General features: G+C 33.2%; 2 protein-coding genes across 2 annotated transcripts in view; one reads left to right on the top strand and one right to left on the bottom strand.

The window, feature by feature from the left end:
* The window catches only part of LOC127708901 (multidrug resistance-associated protein 1-like), a 47,530-nt gene extending 34,023 nt beyond the window's left edge, over positions 1–13,507 (top strand). The window contains exons 22-32 of the mRNA XM_052214057.1: positions 2,279–2,390; positions 2,836–3,046; positions 3,373–3,683; positions 4,846–5,045; positions 7,230–7,356; positions 8,043–8,144; positions 10,416–10,562; positions 11,068–11,226; positions 11,735–11,901; positions 12,108–12,302; positions 13,264–13,507. Coding sequence (XP_052070017.1) covers positions 2,279–2,390; positions 2,836–3,046; positions 3,373–3,683; positions 4,846–5,045; positions 7,230–7,356; positions 8,043–8,144; positions 10,416–10,562; positions 11,068–11,226; positions 11,735–11,901; positions 12,108–12,302; positions 13,264–13,378 — 1,846 coding nt within the window. The 3' untranslated portion in view covers positions 13,379–13,507. The remainder of the gene's footprint in view (positions 1–2,278; positions 2,391–2,835; positions 3,047–3,372; positions 3,684–4,845; positions 5,046–7,229; positions 7,357–8,042; positions 8,145–10,415; positions 10,563–11,067; positions 11,227–11,734; positions 11,902–12,107; positions 12,303–13,263) is intronic.
* A 2,227-nt stretch (positions 13,508–15,734) lies between these two features.
* On the bottom strand, positions 15,735–20,031 carry LOC127708903 (uncharacterized). The gene is made up of 2 exons (XM_052214060.1): positions 16,685–20,031; positions 15,735–16,229 (listed from the first exon to the last, which is right to left on the bottom strand). Exons 1-2 carry the CDS (start codon positions 20,029–20,031, stop codon positions 16,199–16,201), a joined length of 3,378 nt encoding a protein of 1,125 aa, XP_052070020.1. The 3' UTR covers positions 15,735–16,198.
* Between the last annotated feature and the right edge of the window lie 356 nt (positions 20,032–20,387).

Genomic DNA, 20,387 nt, shown 5'->3' with positions numbered 1-20,387 from the left:
CAAGGATTTCTTATATTTTGTTTCAGGGTTAATATAAGTCAGGTATACCGTGTGAGGCGTTTTCAGATTAATCACTCAACAACTTTCTGTTAATCGAACACTTGTTTCATTTTACACATGATAGCCAAGTTGAAAATTTTCGTCACATTTTTCTCAGGAACTACAATACAAGGATTTCTGAAATTTGGTTTCAGGGTTTACATAAGTCAGCTATACCGTGTGATGCGTTTTCAGATTCATCCCTCAACAACTTCCTGTTTACCTTATACTTTTAGCGGGCGGGGGTATCATTAGTGAGCAGTAGCTCACAGATTCACTTGTTTCACATGTTTCATTCGTGTTGATCAATTTGACATCATGGGATGGCTTTCATATCAAATGTTAGTGGTAGACTTATAAGATACGGTGTATCGTGTATGTTTTTGAACATAGGTTAATTTGACAAAAAAAGAGGCTTTTTGTGTTTATTTTTTAATTACTAAAGAAATCAAAAATCGATGAATTCGGAAGTGAAAATAGAGACTTTCATTGCATCTATACAGATAATTCGATAATTTTTTTTCGGTCTGTGCGTCCGTTCGTTCGTTTGTTCATTCGTTCGTCCGTTCTTCCGCCCGTCTGTCCCGCTTCAGGTTAAAGTTTTTGGTCAAGGTAGTTTTTGATGAAGTTGAAGTCCAATCAACTTGAAACGTAGTACAAATGTTCCCTATGATATGATCTTTCTAATTTTAATGCCAAATTAGAGTTTTGATCCCAATTGCACAGTCCACTGAACATAGAAAATAATCGTGCGAATGGGGCATCCGTGTACATTCTTGTTTTTATATTAAAATAGTCATTTTTTACAAACTAAGAATTAATTATTATGATTATGAAAAAAAACTTACTTAAAATACAGAGGCACTATACAGTTTGTATGGAAATAAAGGATACCAAAGGGACATTCAAACCTTAAGTCGAAAAAAAACTGACAACGCCATGACTAAAAAAGAAAAAGACAAACATACCAACAACAGTACACAAAACACAACATAGAAAACCAACGACTGATCAACACGAACCCAATCAAAAACTGAGGTGATCTCATGTGCTCTGGAAGGGTAAGCTGATCTGGCTCTACTTGTTGAACCCGTCGTGTTGCTAAATAGTAAATAAGAGGCAACAATTGTTTAGCAAGGTTCAAAAATAGGCTAAAGATACATTGTACCGAAGGGATATTCAAACTCATTGGTCGAAAATAAACTTACAACGCCATGGTAAAAGAATTATGGATCAAAAGACAAACGTTACAGTATACATGGTATACAAAACACAACATAGAAAACTAATAACTGAGCAACACGAATTCCCCTAAAAATCGATGTTGATCTTTAGGAGCTCCGGAAGGGTAACCAGATCTAACTCCGCATGTAGCACTTGTCAAATCTTATTAATTCATTTAGCAGATACAAATCAACAAAAACAAAACAAAATTGCATCAACTTCAAAGGAACGAGGTCTGTTGACTTTATTTTAAAATTTCAGATTATCTGATTCTGTTTTTATTGACTAGTATTTATAAGATCTCAGCCTTGAGATGAGATGTAGTCGAGAAAAACCTTCGAGTTTGAAAGGCCATCATTGATGATCTGTTTATCGCTATTTAGCCTATGACGTCGTTGATGTTTACCTAACAACGACAAGTGAGCCTTTAGTCTCAGACGATAATTTTCTATTTTAAGCGAGTAGTATGATCTGCAAAATTATCCCGAAAAAGATCAAAGGAAAAACATACTACATGTAAATAGCGATAAAAAAAAATTACATTGATTTGCTGAAAAAATTCATGACCAGTTCTACATTATAAATACTACATTTTTGAAATTGTGAAAATGGTCAATGCACACACAATTGTATTGTATTCACTAAACATTTCGACAAAAGATATCATTATTACATAACAGTCGTTCATCTCGATCATATCGTTTTCATGTAGGTAGTATTTTATGACAGGCAAGATTCATTCAATAGCATATTCAATCGCACTGTACATTCTGACACTATGAGTAAAATTAAAAGGACGCAATATTGAATTATATACGAAGTGAGAGATTTAGCTAGCTATAAAAGCAGGATTAATCTGCCAATTTCTACCTAAGGAAATGCCTGTACCAAGTCAGAAATATGACAGTGATTTTTCATTCATATGACATGTTTGATGTGTTTGAGCTTTTGAGTATCCTTCCATTTGAATTTTCCTTGGAGTTTGGTATTTTGTTATTTTATTTTTATTTTGCAGACAATCCTCACGTTGTTTGTCAAGACAAGCATCAAAGTGTATTATCACAAATGATAATGAAAAATGCACCAAAGCAACACTGATAGAAGATGAAACCATTGAATCAGGAACGGTATCATATTTATCTTAAAATATGTCAATGAACATTTTTAATTTAATTAATTCTTCAAAACAAATAAAATATCATTCACTGCTCATTGATAATACAGCACGACAAGAACACTCGTATATTTCAACTTATCCAACATTGTCAGTTTAAACTATGACCACTAATTCACAAAATTTCTTTCTTTTATAAACATTGCGTTAAACAGTTTAGTTATCCTTCATGGATTTACTTCCCCAAGATTCAACTTTTTCATATTTCTTTGTAAGATTTTGTCAACATAAATATCTTCAAAAAGCAACATAAAAAACATTGCATAAGTTTGTTAAAGACTTAACTTAAAAAAACTCTGTGGTTAAGAGTGAATAAAAAAAATCAAATTAACTATCATTGCTTTAAAAACGTTGTATTGACATAAATGCATAAATAAAAATACTTTTGTTTTCAATAGGTGAAGGTCAGTGTTATAATGTCCTACGTGCGAGCTATTGGTATTAAGTTGTGTATAATTGCATTAGCATTCAATATGGCACATTACGTAGCGGAAATATATTTGGACGTGTGGCTAAGTAAAATCACTGATGATGCTAGTTCTGACGAAAAGGACCGACCATCTATCAAAATGAGAGTTGGTGTGTATGGAGCCATAGGCTTAATAAGAGGCAAGTTTAAACATAAATGAAAAACAAGATTTGCATACTGTTTCATTTGGTTATATCATAAAGCTATTACACTTTCTCATACATTGTTGACTTGGGTAGATATTTTGGGTATTTCTTGAAGTTTGTTTTAAGTTTCCAAAATATTTGGTTTTTTAATTTACCTGAAAGAGACTATTTCAGAAAAGCCCTTCGAAAGCAAACCTGAAGTGTAATTTCTTATTTGTGATAATGATAACAAATATTCGGTCGTACCTGTTTTTAGTGATTTGAAATATACATGTAAAAATATAACTTTAAACCTTGAACGTTACATTTAATAATTTTAGGCATACTTATCCTGATAACAGAACAATTGGTAGAAATCGCTATGATAAATGGAGCTAGAAAGCTCCATACTAGCTTACTAAACAACGTTCTCATGTCACCGATGAGCTTTTTTGATTCAACTCCACTTGGTAGAATCATCAACAGATTTTCAAAAGATATTGAGTCTATTGATGAAGACATTGTATTTATGTTCAAAGATGTAGTAGTCAGCGGTTTCTATTTTATCATGTCTGTAATGGCCATGTGCAGTGGGACACCTCATATGATTTTGGTCGTGGTACCAATAAGTATGGCTTTTTGGTACATCCAGGTAAGTGCTTTTATACATTTTAACATAATTTTATAAATGATTTCTACATAGTTTGTCTAAACGTGTTCACAAATGAATGCACCCGACTACAAAAGTAAACAGATAAAGTGCTGGTCCTTATTTTTTGTGTGTTTTTTGCTGTGCATGTACTGATTTTGTGTCATGGATTGATACCAATATCCTTAGTTTTTCTAGTATGATAAAAAAAAAATATAAGAAGACGTGGTATGATAGCCAATGAGATAATTCTCCACCAGAAACCAAATGACAAAAAAGGTTAACTAGAGTAACGATTTATTCTTCTTAAACTTTAGATTACTAGTTCTCGTTGGTATCATCGGTTCATAAGTCCGTACATGTAGCAACTCTGACATGCATAGGACATGCCGTTCTTAAATTATCCAATGATAAATTTGTAATTTTACCTGATTAATGTAAGTCAGAAAAAGCGTTTGCACACAATGTATTAGTTTTTTTTTTGTTTTTTGTTTATTTACAACATATGTTCTCGATTGAGTTCACTGTAAACAAATTCTAATTTAATATGTCATATTATACGTAAAACGTAAAAGAGTTACATAGGGGGAATGAAAAAAACGTAGATAGGATGATCAATTCTGTCAAAATCATGACCTTTAAAGAAAAAAAACCCACTAAGACTTGCCACTATCATGGAGCAAAAAAATGCACAGAATTACAAAAAAAAAAACTGAACTGCACAAACCCAACTAAAATTTGGGTTGACCTACTGTGGAGGGATTATCAGTAGAAGTGCCATATATCGTGTTGATCATAACAGGTAGTTCAGTAATAATCACAGGAAGGAAGATGAGATTGCATGAACGGTCAACGGAACAAATCCGAAGTCACGGCGAACCACCAGTTGATCATAACAAAAAAAAACCAATCATGTCAAAGAAATATCATCATTTTCCTATTAAAAGAAAAATGAAGTCAATTTTTGTTTGTTTACCTAAATTTGTAACAAAGAATTCTGTCTACTTTTTATAAGTGTAGAACACAAAGAAAGGCTTAGGCAAGAATTTTTTTAAACATGAACATTTTTTTTGTTCAACTTTAGCAATGTTTAAGATTTGTCACAATTAATCATAAAAACAATGAATTATAGTACATGTTTTGTTATCTCCCTTCTTTTATCCAGCAAACAACAGTACCAACCCGACGGCAATTGCAAAGACTAAGTTCAGCTGCGCGATCACCAATTTACTCCCATATGGGTGAAACCATATCAGGGTGTTCAACCATACGAGCATACCAACAGGAGAGTAGATTTATCCAAGAGTTGATAAATCGATGCGATGATTATAGTAATTGTATTAATCTTATTTGGTCAACAGGAAAGTGAGTTAATATATTTGCATAATTTTATATTACTTTTTAGGCTAAAGTATTTGTAACTTGCAATAACTTTTAAATATCGTTAACCCTTTTTTTGCCTAACATCACAGTCAAATACAATAGGACAGTTTCAGTCCCGATTTTATAAGGAATCTTCTTCAACTTTTGTAGTCTATAAAAACAACTGATGCGTTAATTGATCGTTTGTGTTTAACGCCACTTACAGAATGACCAGTTTTATAGATGTAGTCATCTGTAGAATACCAGGAGAGAACAAACCTTCGACAGGATAATTGGAAATTTAATCAATATCCTATTAAGATTGAAGTCGGATGCATGTAGCCGAAATTAGGTTTTGAACTTACAATCTCGGAGTTGACAGGCTAATGATCACCGATAAGATTGGAGTCGAATACTCCTGGCCAAAGTGAGATTTTGAACGTACATTATTAGAGTTGGAAAGATAGTGATCAATGATAAGATCGGAGTCAAATTCACATGGCCAAAGCAAATATCTTGAGTTGACATGATAGTGATCAATAATAAGATTACAGTCAAATGCGCTTGGCCAAAGCAAGGTTTTGAACTTTTGATCTCAGAGTTCACAAACTAGGGAATCATAAGAATTGCATAATACTTTTGAACTACCATAATTTTGATTGGTTGATTGTTGGTTGCTTAACGTTCACTGTCATAATTTGAAAATGATAGTTTTATGAATACATTGTTTAGAAATAACTTGCACATCTTGCATGATTAGAATAACTATCTAATAAAGAGAAAAAATCAGTAGTCATAAATTATGAACAGTTCTTTATACAAGCGACCAATTTAATGTTATGGAATCTGTGTTACAAGGGAATCGTTAGAGAACATAATTCTTCTATACATAAAATTGAGAATGGAAATGGGGAATATGTCAAAGAGACAACAACCCGACCAAAGAGCACACAACAGCCGAAGGCCACCAATTGGTCTTCAATGCAGCGAGAAAATCCCGCACCCGGAGGTGGTCCTCAGCTGGCCCCTAAATAAAATTGTGTGCTAGTTCAGTGAAAATGAACGTCACACTAAATTCCAAAACATATAAATGAACTTAAGTTAAACATACTAGACTAACAAAGACCAGAGGCTCCTGACTTGGGACAGGCGCAAAAATGCGGCGGGGTTAAGCATGATTTGTGAGATCTCAACCCTCCCCTATACCTCTAGCCAATGTAGAATAAAGAAACACATATCAATACGCACAGTAAAACTCAGTTCAAAAAAAATCCGAGTCCGATGTCAGAATAGGTAACAAAAGATATTAAGCAAAATGACAATGAACCATAAATGAACAAAGGACTACTAGCAGTTACTGACATGCCGGCTCCAAAACTCAATTAAACTGATTGAAAGATTATGTCTTCATCATATGAAAATCAAGTACAATCCCTCCATTTAGGGGTTTAGTATCATACCATCATAAAATATATGAGAAGAACATAACCCGTATCATACCAACAACTGGTTTTAGAATAAATGTGTTTATTTCCGATGCAAAGACCCTATGAGTGAATCAACATTAATACCAAAATATGCAATCCTTAATGACTTGACAACAGTATCGTAACTATATCCTTTCCGAATAAGTCTGTTTAAAGGTTTGGTTAGCTTTTGAGGTGAATGCCGACATTTTTGTGCTTTGTAAAGAATATTACCATAAAATATTGGATGTGAAATACCTGAACGTATAAGATGTCTGCGTGTTGATTTATATTTACGAATGATGTCCTTGTACCGATGATAAAATTTAGTAAATGTTTTGACTAGTTTGTGATATCGAAAACCCTGGTGTAATAATTTTTCAGTTATACAGAGATTTCTTTCGTTGAAATCAAATACGTTGTTACAAACACGAACGAATCGAACAAGTTGAGATATATAAACACCATAAGATGGCGACAAGGGAACGTCACCATCTAAAAATGGATAATTAACAATAGGAAATGAAAAATCATCTCTTTTATCATAAATTTTGGTATTAAGCTTCCCGTTAAAGATAAAGATATCAAGATTCAGGAAGGGCAGTGTTCATTGTTAGTATTAGATTTATTTAAAGTCAATTCGGCAGGATATATCTCTGTATATATTTGATCTACATTAATTGACAATATTTTCATTATGTAAATGTGATCTTTCTTCTAGATGGACACATATCAGAAATGATTTCCTTGGAGCGATTGTAGTATTTTGTGCCTGTATGTTTTCACTGATTGGTAAAGATCATCTCACTGTAGGGATTGTCGCTTTGACATTTACATATGCCTATAAAGTAAGAATGACTATAATAAATAGCTAAATTTGAAATTAAATTTGCACTACAATATCTTATCTTGAATTTTTAGTTGCCCTATACAGAAAAGGAATCAAAAGCAAAAGACCTTTAGGCAGCACGTCAATGTTACCTAAATAAACTATTTTGTCAAGTCTTACTCAAAAACAGCACAACACAGTGAACCGTACAAAAAACAACACAACAAAGGGAGTAGTAGATGAACAGAACGACCAAAATAACTTAAAAACAAACAATAGTCCAAAATTACACTCGTCACAGACTTATAAGTATTGAGCAAAGCGAACCCAAATACAAAAAAAGAAATGTGCTGTGCTGAATAAGTGAGCTGGTCCTGTTGCACTTCGATTGTCCTTCATTTTACATTGTTGATACACATAAGTTAATTTTCTTGTGGGTATATGTTCATGCCCAATTCTCATTGTTACTGATTTTCCTGATGTTTTTTATCGATTATTTTGTATTGTTGGTTTATATATTACATGTATTTCTGTTATTGATTTTGCGTTATTCTTTATACATATGCCTGTACATCTACTAGCGTTTAAATAATGATGTTTTATTTGCCATTTAACATGAGTGTTTTTTGTTACTCACATATTCTGACATGTTTTTTAAAACTCAATGTTGACTTCAAGCGCAATAACAACTTTTCATATTTTTAGATGAAGGATCTTATTCGATGGTTTATGATGAATTACGCCAATTTTGAAACCAACATTGTTAGTATAGAAAGAGTCACTGAATTCATTGAAACTCCAAAAGAGGTATATTTAGATTTATTGAAATTTTGTATTGATATTAGAGAGAATTACAAAACAAATTTTCGTTTTCATCTTCTTATTCGTTTGCCTTTAAACCAGAACAAAATATTAATTTACCAAAATGTTTTATCAAAACTCTTAAGTCGAAGCGAACACAACAAATGAAAAATGACAAAAGACACAACTAGATTCCACAAACCAATACATAAGAAACTATAGACTGACTAATGAGAACCCGAATAAAAACCGGATGTTACTGTTTGTTTGTGTGATTCCTGCTGAAGGCCTCACTGTGACTTTGAGATGAAGAACAGCAAAAAAAAAGCGCTGTTCCTTTGCTTTTTGTGTTTTTTTTATCTGTGCATGTACTGATTTTGTGTCAAGGATGGTTACCCAATATCCTTTGTTTTTTCTATTTTATAAGTTGTTAACATTTACATCATTGTAGTTTTAACTTGGTGTTTGATTACCAGTTATACCACAATTGTTAAAAATAAATATGCAACTTTTTCAAAAAGTGCGTAACACAAATGTGTTTTGAATCTTTCTTCAGTGGGATGCTTATATTGCACGGTTAAGGAATGTCTGTTTGATTACATTTCAAGTTTTGACAATAACCTGTACAATATGTGACGCCTGTAAATGACACGGAAACCAGGCGTAGAAATCATACTTTATCCTGGCGTCATTGCAGTGTTTAAGGAATGCATGTCCAGGCGTCAACCAGGCGTAAACCAGGCGGAAACCAAGCGTAACTGAGGCGGAAACCAGGCGTAAAATTAGGCGTAATATTTAAATGAGTACGCCTGGTTGACAGAAAATCAGGCGTAATATGCAAATGAGTACGCCTGGTCAATAAATAAACCAGGCGTAATGTCCTTACATAATACTACACTTAATTTAAATCAGTGTGTTATCCTAGCTGTGTACTTTGTGTATTAGATACAAACTTGTACTGTTGCTTAAAGTTCTCACTGTTTGACATAAAACTTGAAATATTAACCATTGAAGAAGCTATATAAATAAATACATATTATACAGACAATGTCTCAAATAAGTTTAAGTTTAAATAAGAATTATGACGATTAGTTTTTCTTGACATAAAACTAGCATTTTGACTAAGTTGTTTTGAAAATTAATGTCATTTAAACTAAAAAAATCAATGATAATACTGTAATCAAACTTGTGAAAGATTTAAATGTTATTATCCAAGGATGAGGGTTTCCAGATTAGAAATTAATGGTAAAAAATAAAAAATCAATAACTTAGTTACTCACATAATTATTAGTTACCATGGCCATGTATACTACTTTCCTTTCATTTCACAATTTTCATTCATCAATTTGATTCCATAGTTACAATTTCAAGTTTTTTCAAAAAGCACAAAAAAAGTTAATTTCCCCTGAATATATATGAAGCTGCCATATGTCCAACTTGCAAGCTAATACCAGAGAGCCAAATTTTGAAAAATTTCCCATGATCCTTTTAACAAAGCATTATGGGTATTATGATTTACGCCCTTCCAACAGTTTTACGCCCTTAGGAAAATTTACGCCTGGCTTATTTCAATTTACGCCAGGTTTTCCACTTTTTTCTACGCCTGTAAATGCTACAAATTTACGTTTCCTGCTCCATTACGCCTGGATCCGGACACGTAACTACCACTTACGCCTGGTTTACGTCAGATTTCCAGGCGTAATAAGCCTTATAATTTCGTACGGGAAGGAATGCATTATAACATCTCAACAATATTTCCAAGTTTCATACTTTTGCTAATCATCTATGGACTAAATTTTGCAACAAAACATAGCCGTACTGTCTTTGAACCCAGTTGACTTAAAAAAAATACACATCCTATCAGTCGCACGCACACTAAGAGCCAAACGATCTTAGATGTTCATCTTTAGTGGTTAGTGTACACAAACCTGTCACATCTGAGTTTGTAAGTTCGAACACCACTCGTCGCGAGTTGTATTCGACTGTGATCTTTATTATCAAGGATTGTTAGTTTTGTAGGTACTTCATCTTCCTCACCAACATACCTTGCTGTCAAAGTTCTCAAGATTAGCTTTATAGACCAACAAACAAACAAACAAACACATACACAAACTTACAAACATATGAAATTAGATGATATATTAAGGATTCCTATCAGTAAAAGCAACCATTTCTCTTCAAATATTTTCTTGTGAAAAAAATAATTTTATCTAATATATATTTTGTGGTATTATGTTATTGTGTACAAGTTATCTCAAACAATCTGATAATATGTAGGCGTTATGGAGGATTCAAGAAACAAAGCCAAAACCAACATGGCCAGATGAAGGTCGTGTAGAGATGAACGACTATGGTGTTCGCTACAGAGAGGACCTTGATTTAGTATTAAAAGGAATAACCAGTAAAATACTGCCCTGTGAAAAGGTAGGAACTGCTTATTGTATGCATTTTTGTCATTATTAGATATTTCTAGTTGCATGTATATGGTGTCAATATCCTATGTTTTGCTAGACTTGAATTGAAATAAATCAAACCTTTGCAATGCCACCTCTTTGTTTCATAATGTGGTTTTATATTTTAAGATTGCATATGATATTTAATTTGACAATGTTTTGCATTTGCATATTGAGTGTTACATGTATATAATGTTAAGTGTATGTTTGCATTCTAGTTTGCATTTCAAATTGTAAATTGAGTGCCGCTGATATGAATAATGTAGACGCAACGCTTTTATAGCATATTAAAGTTTAAGCTTGGCTTCCATGATGAACTTTTTAAGTATAAAATGCACGTTTAAATTTTGAAACAACAACACGCTTGGGATTTGAAAAAAAAACTCATTTTCTGGCCTAACATCCTACACACGAGTGTAGTATAAAAGTCAATTCTTCTTTTACTCTAAAATATTTTTATTTTTACTTGACTGAAGATTGGGATAGTTGGAAGGACTGGAGCAGGAAAGTCGTCATTGACAATGGCCCTCTTTAGAATACTTGAACCAGCACAAGGCAATATAATTATCGATGGTGTCGATATTTCCACAATTGGGCTTCACGATTTAAGATCAAAGATCACAATCATACCACAGGTGAGAGTTTATTATAAATAAGACCAGGAATCATCTGATGATCCATAATCATAATTTCAACTTTCATATTACTCCTCTCAGTAGCCAGCGTTCCACTACAGATATGCATGATATGATTTCTGATAAACATTTGTTAAATTATTTCCTAAAAAACTAAATTAGAAAGAAACTTGTGGTTAGAATCTCTCAGGCAAAGCAGACCTCATATGGATGTGACTTTTCTTTTTAAATTTCTTTAATTCATAAAAGCTTCTCGAGTTTTATTGAGGTTAATTGTTTTGTAAGTTTTAAAATTTAGACTTTGATATTTCCTGATGAAGTTCAATTAAGAAAAATAAAAAAAAATACAAGCTTCGAGCGGAGAAAATTCATAAACTGTTGTTTCCATAATCACAACGATTATCTTGACGTTTTCCGTAGGCATACCTTATGAATTTCCTGCCAAAAACATGTTCATTTATTTAATGATATGGACATCATATTATTCCCGTTATCTATTTATACATAGGATCCAGTTCTTTTCTGTGGAAGCATCAGGATGAATTTGGACCCGTTTGACGTTTTCTCGACTGAAAACATTTGGAGAGCACTAGAACATGCCCATTTAAAAGATTTCGTCCAAGGACTGGAAGACGGTATGGATCACCAATGTTCTGAAGGCGGGGAAAACCTAAGGTACGACAACAATAATCTTTCAATGTTGGAACAGTTTTTACTTGAAAACAAACATGAATCAAATGCCTTATACTTTCTACAGGCGTAATTGATAAGCGGATGTTTAAAATTTCGTCAAAAGTTAAAGAAATATTCTTTTAAGTCTTAATGTTCATTATATATTGCCTTTACATGATACAACCTAGTTTCATTAACACATGTTACAGTGTTGGTCAGCGCCAGTTGGTGTGCTTGGCAAGAGCCTTACTACGGAAGACAAAAATCTTGGTGCTAGATGAAGCAACTGCTGCCGTTGATTTAAAAACAGATGAACTTATACAAAACACAATTAGAACAGAGTTTGCTGATTGTACAGTATTGACCATAGCGCACAGATTAAACACAATTATGGATTACACCAGGTGAGGAATTTATAAGGATGCCCATTGATTGTTCACTTTTAATATGCATACATCAGCTCGAAGCGATATGAGAAGTTGCAGGATGATAACTGAATTTTTTGATGGTCAATACAGTAGAAATTAATTTAAATTCTATTATGAAAGTTTTATGAAATGAAAAAAAAAACTGTTATACTTATATGTAACTGATTTTCAATCGTATCGTGTAACGTGCACCTGACACATGTCTTACCTATACACTTGATTCATGGTATTAAGTAAACACAAATATTTGAAAGCCACAAATGTTAACCAGTTGAGAGTATGAACCTTAAAAAGCTCTTAAACAAAGCTTTAAAGATTACCTTTGTCCAAATGATACACAACCTTAATTCTTTTGTTCGATTGATTAATAAATTTGAACTTTTCAGACACTATACCAATTTTGCTATAACTATGGAAAGCTTCGCCTAAAAATAAATGTATAAAAACTAATGAATACATTCCTGAGGGTCAGAATAGAATATAATGTTCCGTTAATAAACAAAATTAACACAACAATCTAGTATTTGCAAATGCAAGTCATTTTCGATGAAGCATTAACCACTGTATATACCGTTGTCACCGTTATCCCTTGACAAACGGTTAACATCCATAAACAACGTAAATAAGTGTCATTTCAAAACTGGTATTTTATAAGTTTTATAATTCTTTTAATGGTTCAGTCGAGTGTAGGCTCTTTCTGTAAAAAAAAACCTGTAATCAGATGTGTTTAAACTTATTTCTTCACGATTTGTTTTATCAGATATTCCTCGTACTATTCTTCTTTTCCTGTTATGATGGCATTATATTTATGGTAGTTACTTTAGTTTTGACTTTAAGATAAAATGGCTACTTGATTTAGTCAAGCGCATTTACAAAAGTTGCTTTTATATTTTTGTCATATTGAATCTTTACATGTTCATGTATTTGATTATTCCAGAGTTATGGTACTTGAAACTGGAAGAATAAAGGAGTTTGATTCCCCCACCAATTTACTACAGAACAAAGACAGCGTCTTCTACAGTATGGCGAAAAATGCTGGACTGGTAAAATGAAATTTGAGAAGAGTTCAAATTGTAGAAAGCATTCATATTTGACGTCAAATATAAAACAGATGCATTTATTGCATAATTTCTAATTGATTGCATGAATCATGCATAATAAATGTCATCGTGTGGATTCATTTTAAACGTTTACATTATGAATAATTTGGACTATCATATCAACTGCTGCCATTAGTTGATTTATGTGAAAGAAAGGCGAAGGATACCACAGGGACATTCAAACTGAAAGGTCAAAAATAAACTGACAACGCCATGGCTTATAAGGAAAAGACAAATAAACACCAGTACACAAAAGACAACATATAAAACTAAAGACTGAACAACACAAACCCCACAAAAAATGAGAGTGATCCTAGGTGCTCCGGAAGGGTAAGCAGATTCGGCTCCACATGTGGCACCCGTCATGTTGCTCATGTTAGTACAAACCCGGTGATAAGTCCAATTCGGTAGGTTACATTCCGGGAAAAGGGGACGGGATTGTAGTTACGACATTTGGAGCATATCTGTTGTCGTCTGTGAATCGGATATTTCATAACTGTCAATCACCCCGTTATGGCGTCTGTAAAATTTACGAGGGACGATTTCAACTTCACCAATTGCAACTCTCAGTTTAATAGCTTCCTAGTGCATGTAGTGAGCAGTAACCTTCTATCAAGGAAATCATGATAGGAAATACAAGCCCGTGAATATCGTATCAACTTGGAGATATATACTCCGTATGCAGGTGCTGCTGGAATTCTGCTACATAAAAATTAGAAGTTCACAATTAGGAAGCTGGAATCATCTCTTTTGTCTTAAAGTTTTGTTTTCAACCGACCCTCATTGTCAATTTCTAGATGTAAGTCAAGATATAAGGCCGACTTAACTTTATCTGATGTATCGTTTATCATAAGTTCGATGGGATAGATGAGTTCAACATAGTCACCAAATTTGAATTTTGAATTATTACGCGAAAGCACATCATCTTTATAGCGGCAACTGCTAACTACTTTTCATTTTTCCCAAGAAATTTCTATATGAAGTCTGACTCATATGAAAAAAGGAACAAATCACCAGAAGAGGACTACAGTTGAATTCCATGGGATTGAAAAAACACGTCCTCCAAACGTGACAAATATGTTGTCAATCAAGACATCAAACTTCTTAATAATGTCAGTTTCAGAGAATATTTTGTTTGAATCACAGAGGTTTTTTTTTCAAAGAAAGATTTTGCCCTACCTACGAACAGAAACTTAAACTTTTATCTTTTGCTTTTGAATAGCGGGTAGAAAATACCAACTTAAAAAGATGCGCAAGTTACCAAAGGAAAAGTTAAACTTATAGGTCGAAAACAAACTGGCAGTGCCATTGCAAAAAGACAAAACACGATTAAAAGACAACCAGTTTACAAAGCACAGCATAACAAAATAGAGACTGAGTAACACAATTACCACCAGGGGTGATATCCACTTTGTTTACATTTTTGATTTGCTTTTTATTCTGTTTGTTTGTTTGTATATTTGGCAAATACAGCAACTATTTGAAAGGTAAATGCCTTCCAAAAGATAGATGGTCTCTATGTACCTTTCTTATAAATAGGCTGTCACTTTGTTAAATAGTAGAAAAAACCTTGGTAAATACAATACATAAAATCATTCTGATTCCAACTGATGCTTTCTTTTCCTGAATATATTAGAAAAAAACTCATTTAGTCTTTAGATGATGTAAATTAAAGTAAGTAACTTTGTCAGAATGACATCGTGGACATGTAGATATGTTGCGATATAACAATGTCAGATTGGCATCGAAAACATGTAAACCTATGGCAGAGTTCCAATATCAGATTGCCCTCGCAGGCTTGGGAATCTCTTGTAGAGCAACGAATTAATTGGCACATGTGATAGAAGGATTAATGGCGTTGATTGTTGGCCTTTAACTGTTGTCTGCTCTTTGGTCAGGTTGTTGTCTCTTTTACACATTCCTCGTGTACATTCTCTATTCTACTACAATGTCAGTTAATGGGTACTTGCGTGCATCTTATAATTCTACTAATGAAGCTCATGTATGTTTGTATGTACGTAGATCCCTCGAGAGCTGCGAGGGTACAGTGGAATCCGTGTACACTCCCTATCTACTTATAGGACAAGCCCTGGATTGGTTTTATCTGTACTGGAGAACTATGACATTAATTACTGTTATAAATAATTGCTTAATGAATTCTGTAAACAATTTATGGTCAGTGGCACAGTGGGATACCTTGTAGATAAAGTTAAGATTATCTACTGATTATATGACAAACACATGTTGAAAGTGATGAACACATTCATAAGCAAATATTTATATACAGGTCAATATTTAAAAGTAACATAACTTCAAATATAATTTTTTGTAGAAAAGATATCATTATATTAAATAATGTTTATTTAAAATTTAACTTCTTAAATATCACTTTTCCAAATTGTATATTACTATATACTACAATGTACATTTGATTTTTCACAAACATGTCTCTTTTCAAACACACAAAAACATGTTTAGTTACATTTCATTAATAATTATATAAACAAAGATAAAAAATTGTTTTCTCTCTATTATTTTCCTAATTTTATGCTTACACAAATATACATGAAGAATATTAGAAATGATCTATCAACAATAGTTTAAAAAAAAGGTTTGAAAGCTTGAAATATTACAAATAATTTTGCTAAAATTTTGTTATGAATATAAATAAATCAAATACTGCAATCATTAATAAAATGCTAATGATTTGATATTTTAATTGATGTTGTCTCTGATTCAAAGTTCATAATGAATTGTATCTTCCTTTGAAAATCACACATCTTTCTTTTGTAGTTTCATTTTTCTGAAAATAAAAACCGAAATATCTATATATACACATTTTGTATCGCATTAGGAATAAATCATATAAATGTTAAAAAGTAAAAACGGGTATAAGTATTCCAGGGGCATATTTAGGATTCTATGGGGGAAAAAAGGGGGGTATTTGTACAAAATGGTACAAAATTACTGTCAAGTATAATTTATGAATGTATACCCCAAAAAGAATATTTTTTCTTATAAAAAGGGGGCATATGTAGATATTAGTGTCTGTCTATAATTGTATAGTATGCATGTCTGAGAATTTTTTTTCAGTCCGTATGGATTAGTATTTTATTAAAACGATATTCTACAGATTTTTTTTTTGTGTACACCAGCTATCACTGTTTGTTATGCCATCTTATGTCCATGTTTTATTAATAAAACACTTATATATAAACATATTAATTAAAAAAAAATAAGACATTCTTTAATACTTACATGGGAGTTGACATAATCGGCTTTTTCTTTATTTGCTCTGGCTTCACTGGTGTTGATTCAATGGACCTGACTCTTTTTGTTTTCTTTTCCCTTTTTCTAGAAATAGAAGCAGCATCAATCAGTCTTTTTAGTTCGCCATCTTGAATGGTGAAGGTAGTCTCGATATTCTTAATTTGTATTTCATCACCAAAGTCATATTGTATACTTCCTGTGGTGTCCTTTTTCAAACAACCTTCAGCAAGAAAATTTGGCAACACAGCATCATGAGTCCAAACTGTGAATAAGTATTTGATTTGACAGTTTATTAATTTTGTAACTTTTATAAGTGCAGATTTTGGTGGCATCCAAAATTTGGGATGTTTTTGTTGCTTTCCTGGTGGTTTAATCGACATTTGACGAATAGCTTCAAAACTCAATTGTTCGGATTTAATGCTAGCTGTAGCATACAACCTTTTGACTATTTCAAAGTACACCTCCTCATTAAGTGCAGCAGAAATTGGTTGCATTGAACCTGGATCATTGTTGAATGCAACCAATTTTTCAAGAGCTTCTGGTGTTTCAAAGATTGCAGATATCCATTTCTCGTGGGAAATGCCTTGAAATTTTGGAAGAAAATCATTTCCACCAATGCATAGTGCAATCACTAGCGTTAAGACATACTGTCGTCTAAATCGTGCCTCTAGAATCTCTAGGATAGTAGTTATGCAGTACAGTTCAGATTTTTGTTTCTGAAGATAAACATAAACTTTGTTTCTGAATGAACCGTCACTTCGTCTCGTCCAGTGAATGGACAATGCAAATAAATGAATTATAAGACTGTCAACATCTGCTGATGTTACGATGCTGACAACTGCTTCATTTTCTTTTAACTTTTCGTTCATATCAGACAACCAATCAACCTGTGCCATTTCTGCTTCTCCTTTTCTTTGTTTAATATGGTTTAACATTTCATGTCTTATGAAGCCTGATTTTGAAAAGTATGCTCGTACAGGAGTTGTGTGTAACTTGTATGGACAAGAGCATTCATCAATCTTGTGTTTAGTACAAGTTTCTAGGAATAATTCACTATCTATATCCAAAACAACATCTTTTGTAATGTTCAGGTTCTTAACATTTCGGGCAAGATAGTTACTTATTAGCCTTTTTCCAAGATCTGTTTGTATAACAGCTGACTTTGAAAGCTTATGCTCAGATATCATTTCTGATCCAATTTTTAGATGTGAAATGGTTGAAGATGATATGGTTTGCCTTTTTTGTCTAGTTGCTGCCTTGAAGTCATCTGGAGTAAAGCTGTACTTTTCTTCACATATTACTATTCTCTGCAAGTTTGGGAAATTGTTGGCATTCAGAAAACGTTTAACTATTCCATTCTCAACATGAGATAAATATTCATCACCTGATGTTGCAGTTGTCTTAAATTTTACCCCTGCAAATTCTACAGTTGCATATTTGATGTTTTGTTGTATTTGGGCTGGTATTTCTGTAACATTAAGTAAAATAATGTCATTACTTGCAAGGTATTCCTCTAATTTGTGCGGTTCAATACAAGGTATGCATAATGACAATACTTTTTGCAGTGCTCTCTTGATACTTGGAGATTTCTGAATGGTAGATTTTGAACAGTCTGGATTGACTATAGCCTGGCATGTATTCATCTCAGAACTGATGCAGTCAGCTATTGTTTTTTGTCTCTTAACAAATGCTGTTCTTTTTGCTTCCTTCTTCTGAGCTTCTGATAATATTTTTGTCTTTATATTTGCTCTTCTGATAGTGACTCCTTTAGATGTTTTCAATCTTTGAAGAAGAGATGCTGGTCCCTTGACAGTTGTTAAATTAGGAAGATCATCAGTAGTTAAATTAAACAATTTTTGTTGACAGGCATACTTCTTGACCATGTACTTTCCAGCACTATATGACTCCTTGTCTAAAATAGCATCAGATAAAATTCGCTTTGTTTGTCCATAGACATTTTTAGGAATTGAATCTTTTTCTAAACTTAGTGCTCCAACTCTTAATATCAGTTTAGCAACAGGTACAATGAATTTCAGGTCTTTTTCCGTGATATTGAAGTTAAGCTGTTTTTGTTCTTCAGATGTAGAAGCAAAAGAAATGTCCTCCTCTTGTTCATTAATGGCTGTTGTGTTTAATTGAGATGTATTCAAACCTCTCCTTGCGGACTGCACATCAGTAAAATGATCTACTATAGCCATTCTTGGTATGACTGATTCTATAGTTGATCTAGGTCTGAAACCCTTGCTTGCATCCTGATGGTCCATTTCTCTTTGTGTATCTAAGGCAAAGTTGACATCACTGTCCTTGTGTGGTGTTGAAAACAAGGATTGCTTCATATTTTGGTGAAACGTTCCAGCTGTGTAGTGAACATGGAGTAAATCAGTACAAAAAGAGGCATATGATGTGGCACCATTTAAGAACGAAAATGGCAATGAAGATTTCACACATCCAAGAAGAAGGTTGTAACCACTGGATCCCCCCATTCGCTCTGCAATGCTTATTCCAAAAACTTCTTCACAATGCCGCATTAAATCATCATGCAAAGCAAATGTGGCATTATTTTCCCGCCCCTTTGCCATAAAAGAGCTGAGACGGTCATACCATTGCGTTCGCAGATTATTCAGGTCAGTTGATTTGATGTCTTGTATTAAGTTGTTGGCTTCTTGCTTTGTTAACGTTGACACAAATTTCAGGAAAAATGCTAGATGTATTGCAAGTGCAAGTCGTTTTATATATCGGGCTGCTGTTTCAATATTTGACGATAATAAATCTACCCAGTCAGCTTCTTTATCTGTATCTTTCATGTATTTCATGAGGTGAAGTATTCCTGCATCTTTGTATCCAGAGAACAAATTAGTGATTTTGGACTTTTTTAGATGGAGAACTGGGAACTCTGGTAAGAATTGCCGAAACACTGGATCTTTATTCAGTAGAGTCAGTAGGTTCTTTGCAATTTTGTGGTCAGGTGCAAAAAGAATTCTGTCTTTGAAGAAATTTCCTGGATATCGCCCCAGTTTCACCAAAATATCAAGAAGGATTTCTTTCAGGTGAGCTATATCGTCATCTCTTCCTTGTGCTGGCGTAGGATGCTTGCAAAGTAGAGGTGGGACCATAAATTTTTGAAATTTTAAGCTTACTTCATCCAGTTCATAAAGTTTCAAGTTTGTTTCATCTGAAAGTGCTGACATGTTATTTTGATCTGCTGGTTTCTTTTCAACTGACGGTGATTGGACAGTTTCCATTTCAGTTACATTCATTGGTGTTTGAGGTATTTTTGAGATTGTGGAAATATCAGCTTCCTCAAAAGAAATGTCTAACGGTTTGATGCCATCCATAAATTCATCTTCTGGTTAAAGTTCAGCCAAATATTCATCTTCTGCCAAATATTCATCCTTTTCATTGTCAGACTCATAGTTATCTGACAGTGTTGGCAAAAAATCAGCCTCCTCCTGTTCTAAATGGTCTTGTAAGAGAACAGACATCATTGATACATCTAAATCATTCATTGATTTTTCCATAGCATTATCTTCATCTTCGCTTTCATTTTCATCAGCAAATTGTTCTTCATGCAGGAAAATTGCTTGCAAGGATTTGTTTAAATCATCAATAGTTATGTCACTAGATTCTTTGTCAGCAATGTGAAAGCTCATGTCCAAGTATTGTGAACAGTCTTCTATCAGTTTCTCTATGT

Source organism: Mytilus californianus, unplaced genomic scaffold (genome assembly GCF_021869535.1).
Source record: "Mytilus californianus isolate M0D057914Y unplaced genomic scaffold, xbMytCali1.0.p SCAF_7, whole genome shotgun sequence".
In the NCBI taxonomy this organism is placed as follows: domain Eukaryota; kingdom Metazoa; phylum Mollusca; class Bivalvia; order Mytilida; family Mytilidae; genus Mytilus; species Mytilus californianus.
This window is presented reverse-complemented; position numbering and strand designations above follow the sequence as displayed.

Coding starts and splice junctions, on each gene's coding strand:
- LOC127708903 (XM_052214060.1), bottom strand. CDS start 20,031: ATGGATGGCATCAAACCGTTAGACATTTCTTTTGAGGAAGCTGATATT. Junction 16,230..16,684: donor CCGATTATGTCAACTCCCAT/GTAAGTATTAAA, acceptor TTTTATTTTCAG/AAAAATGAAACTACAAAAGA.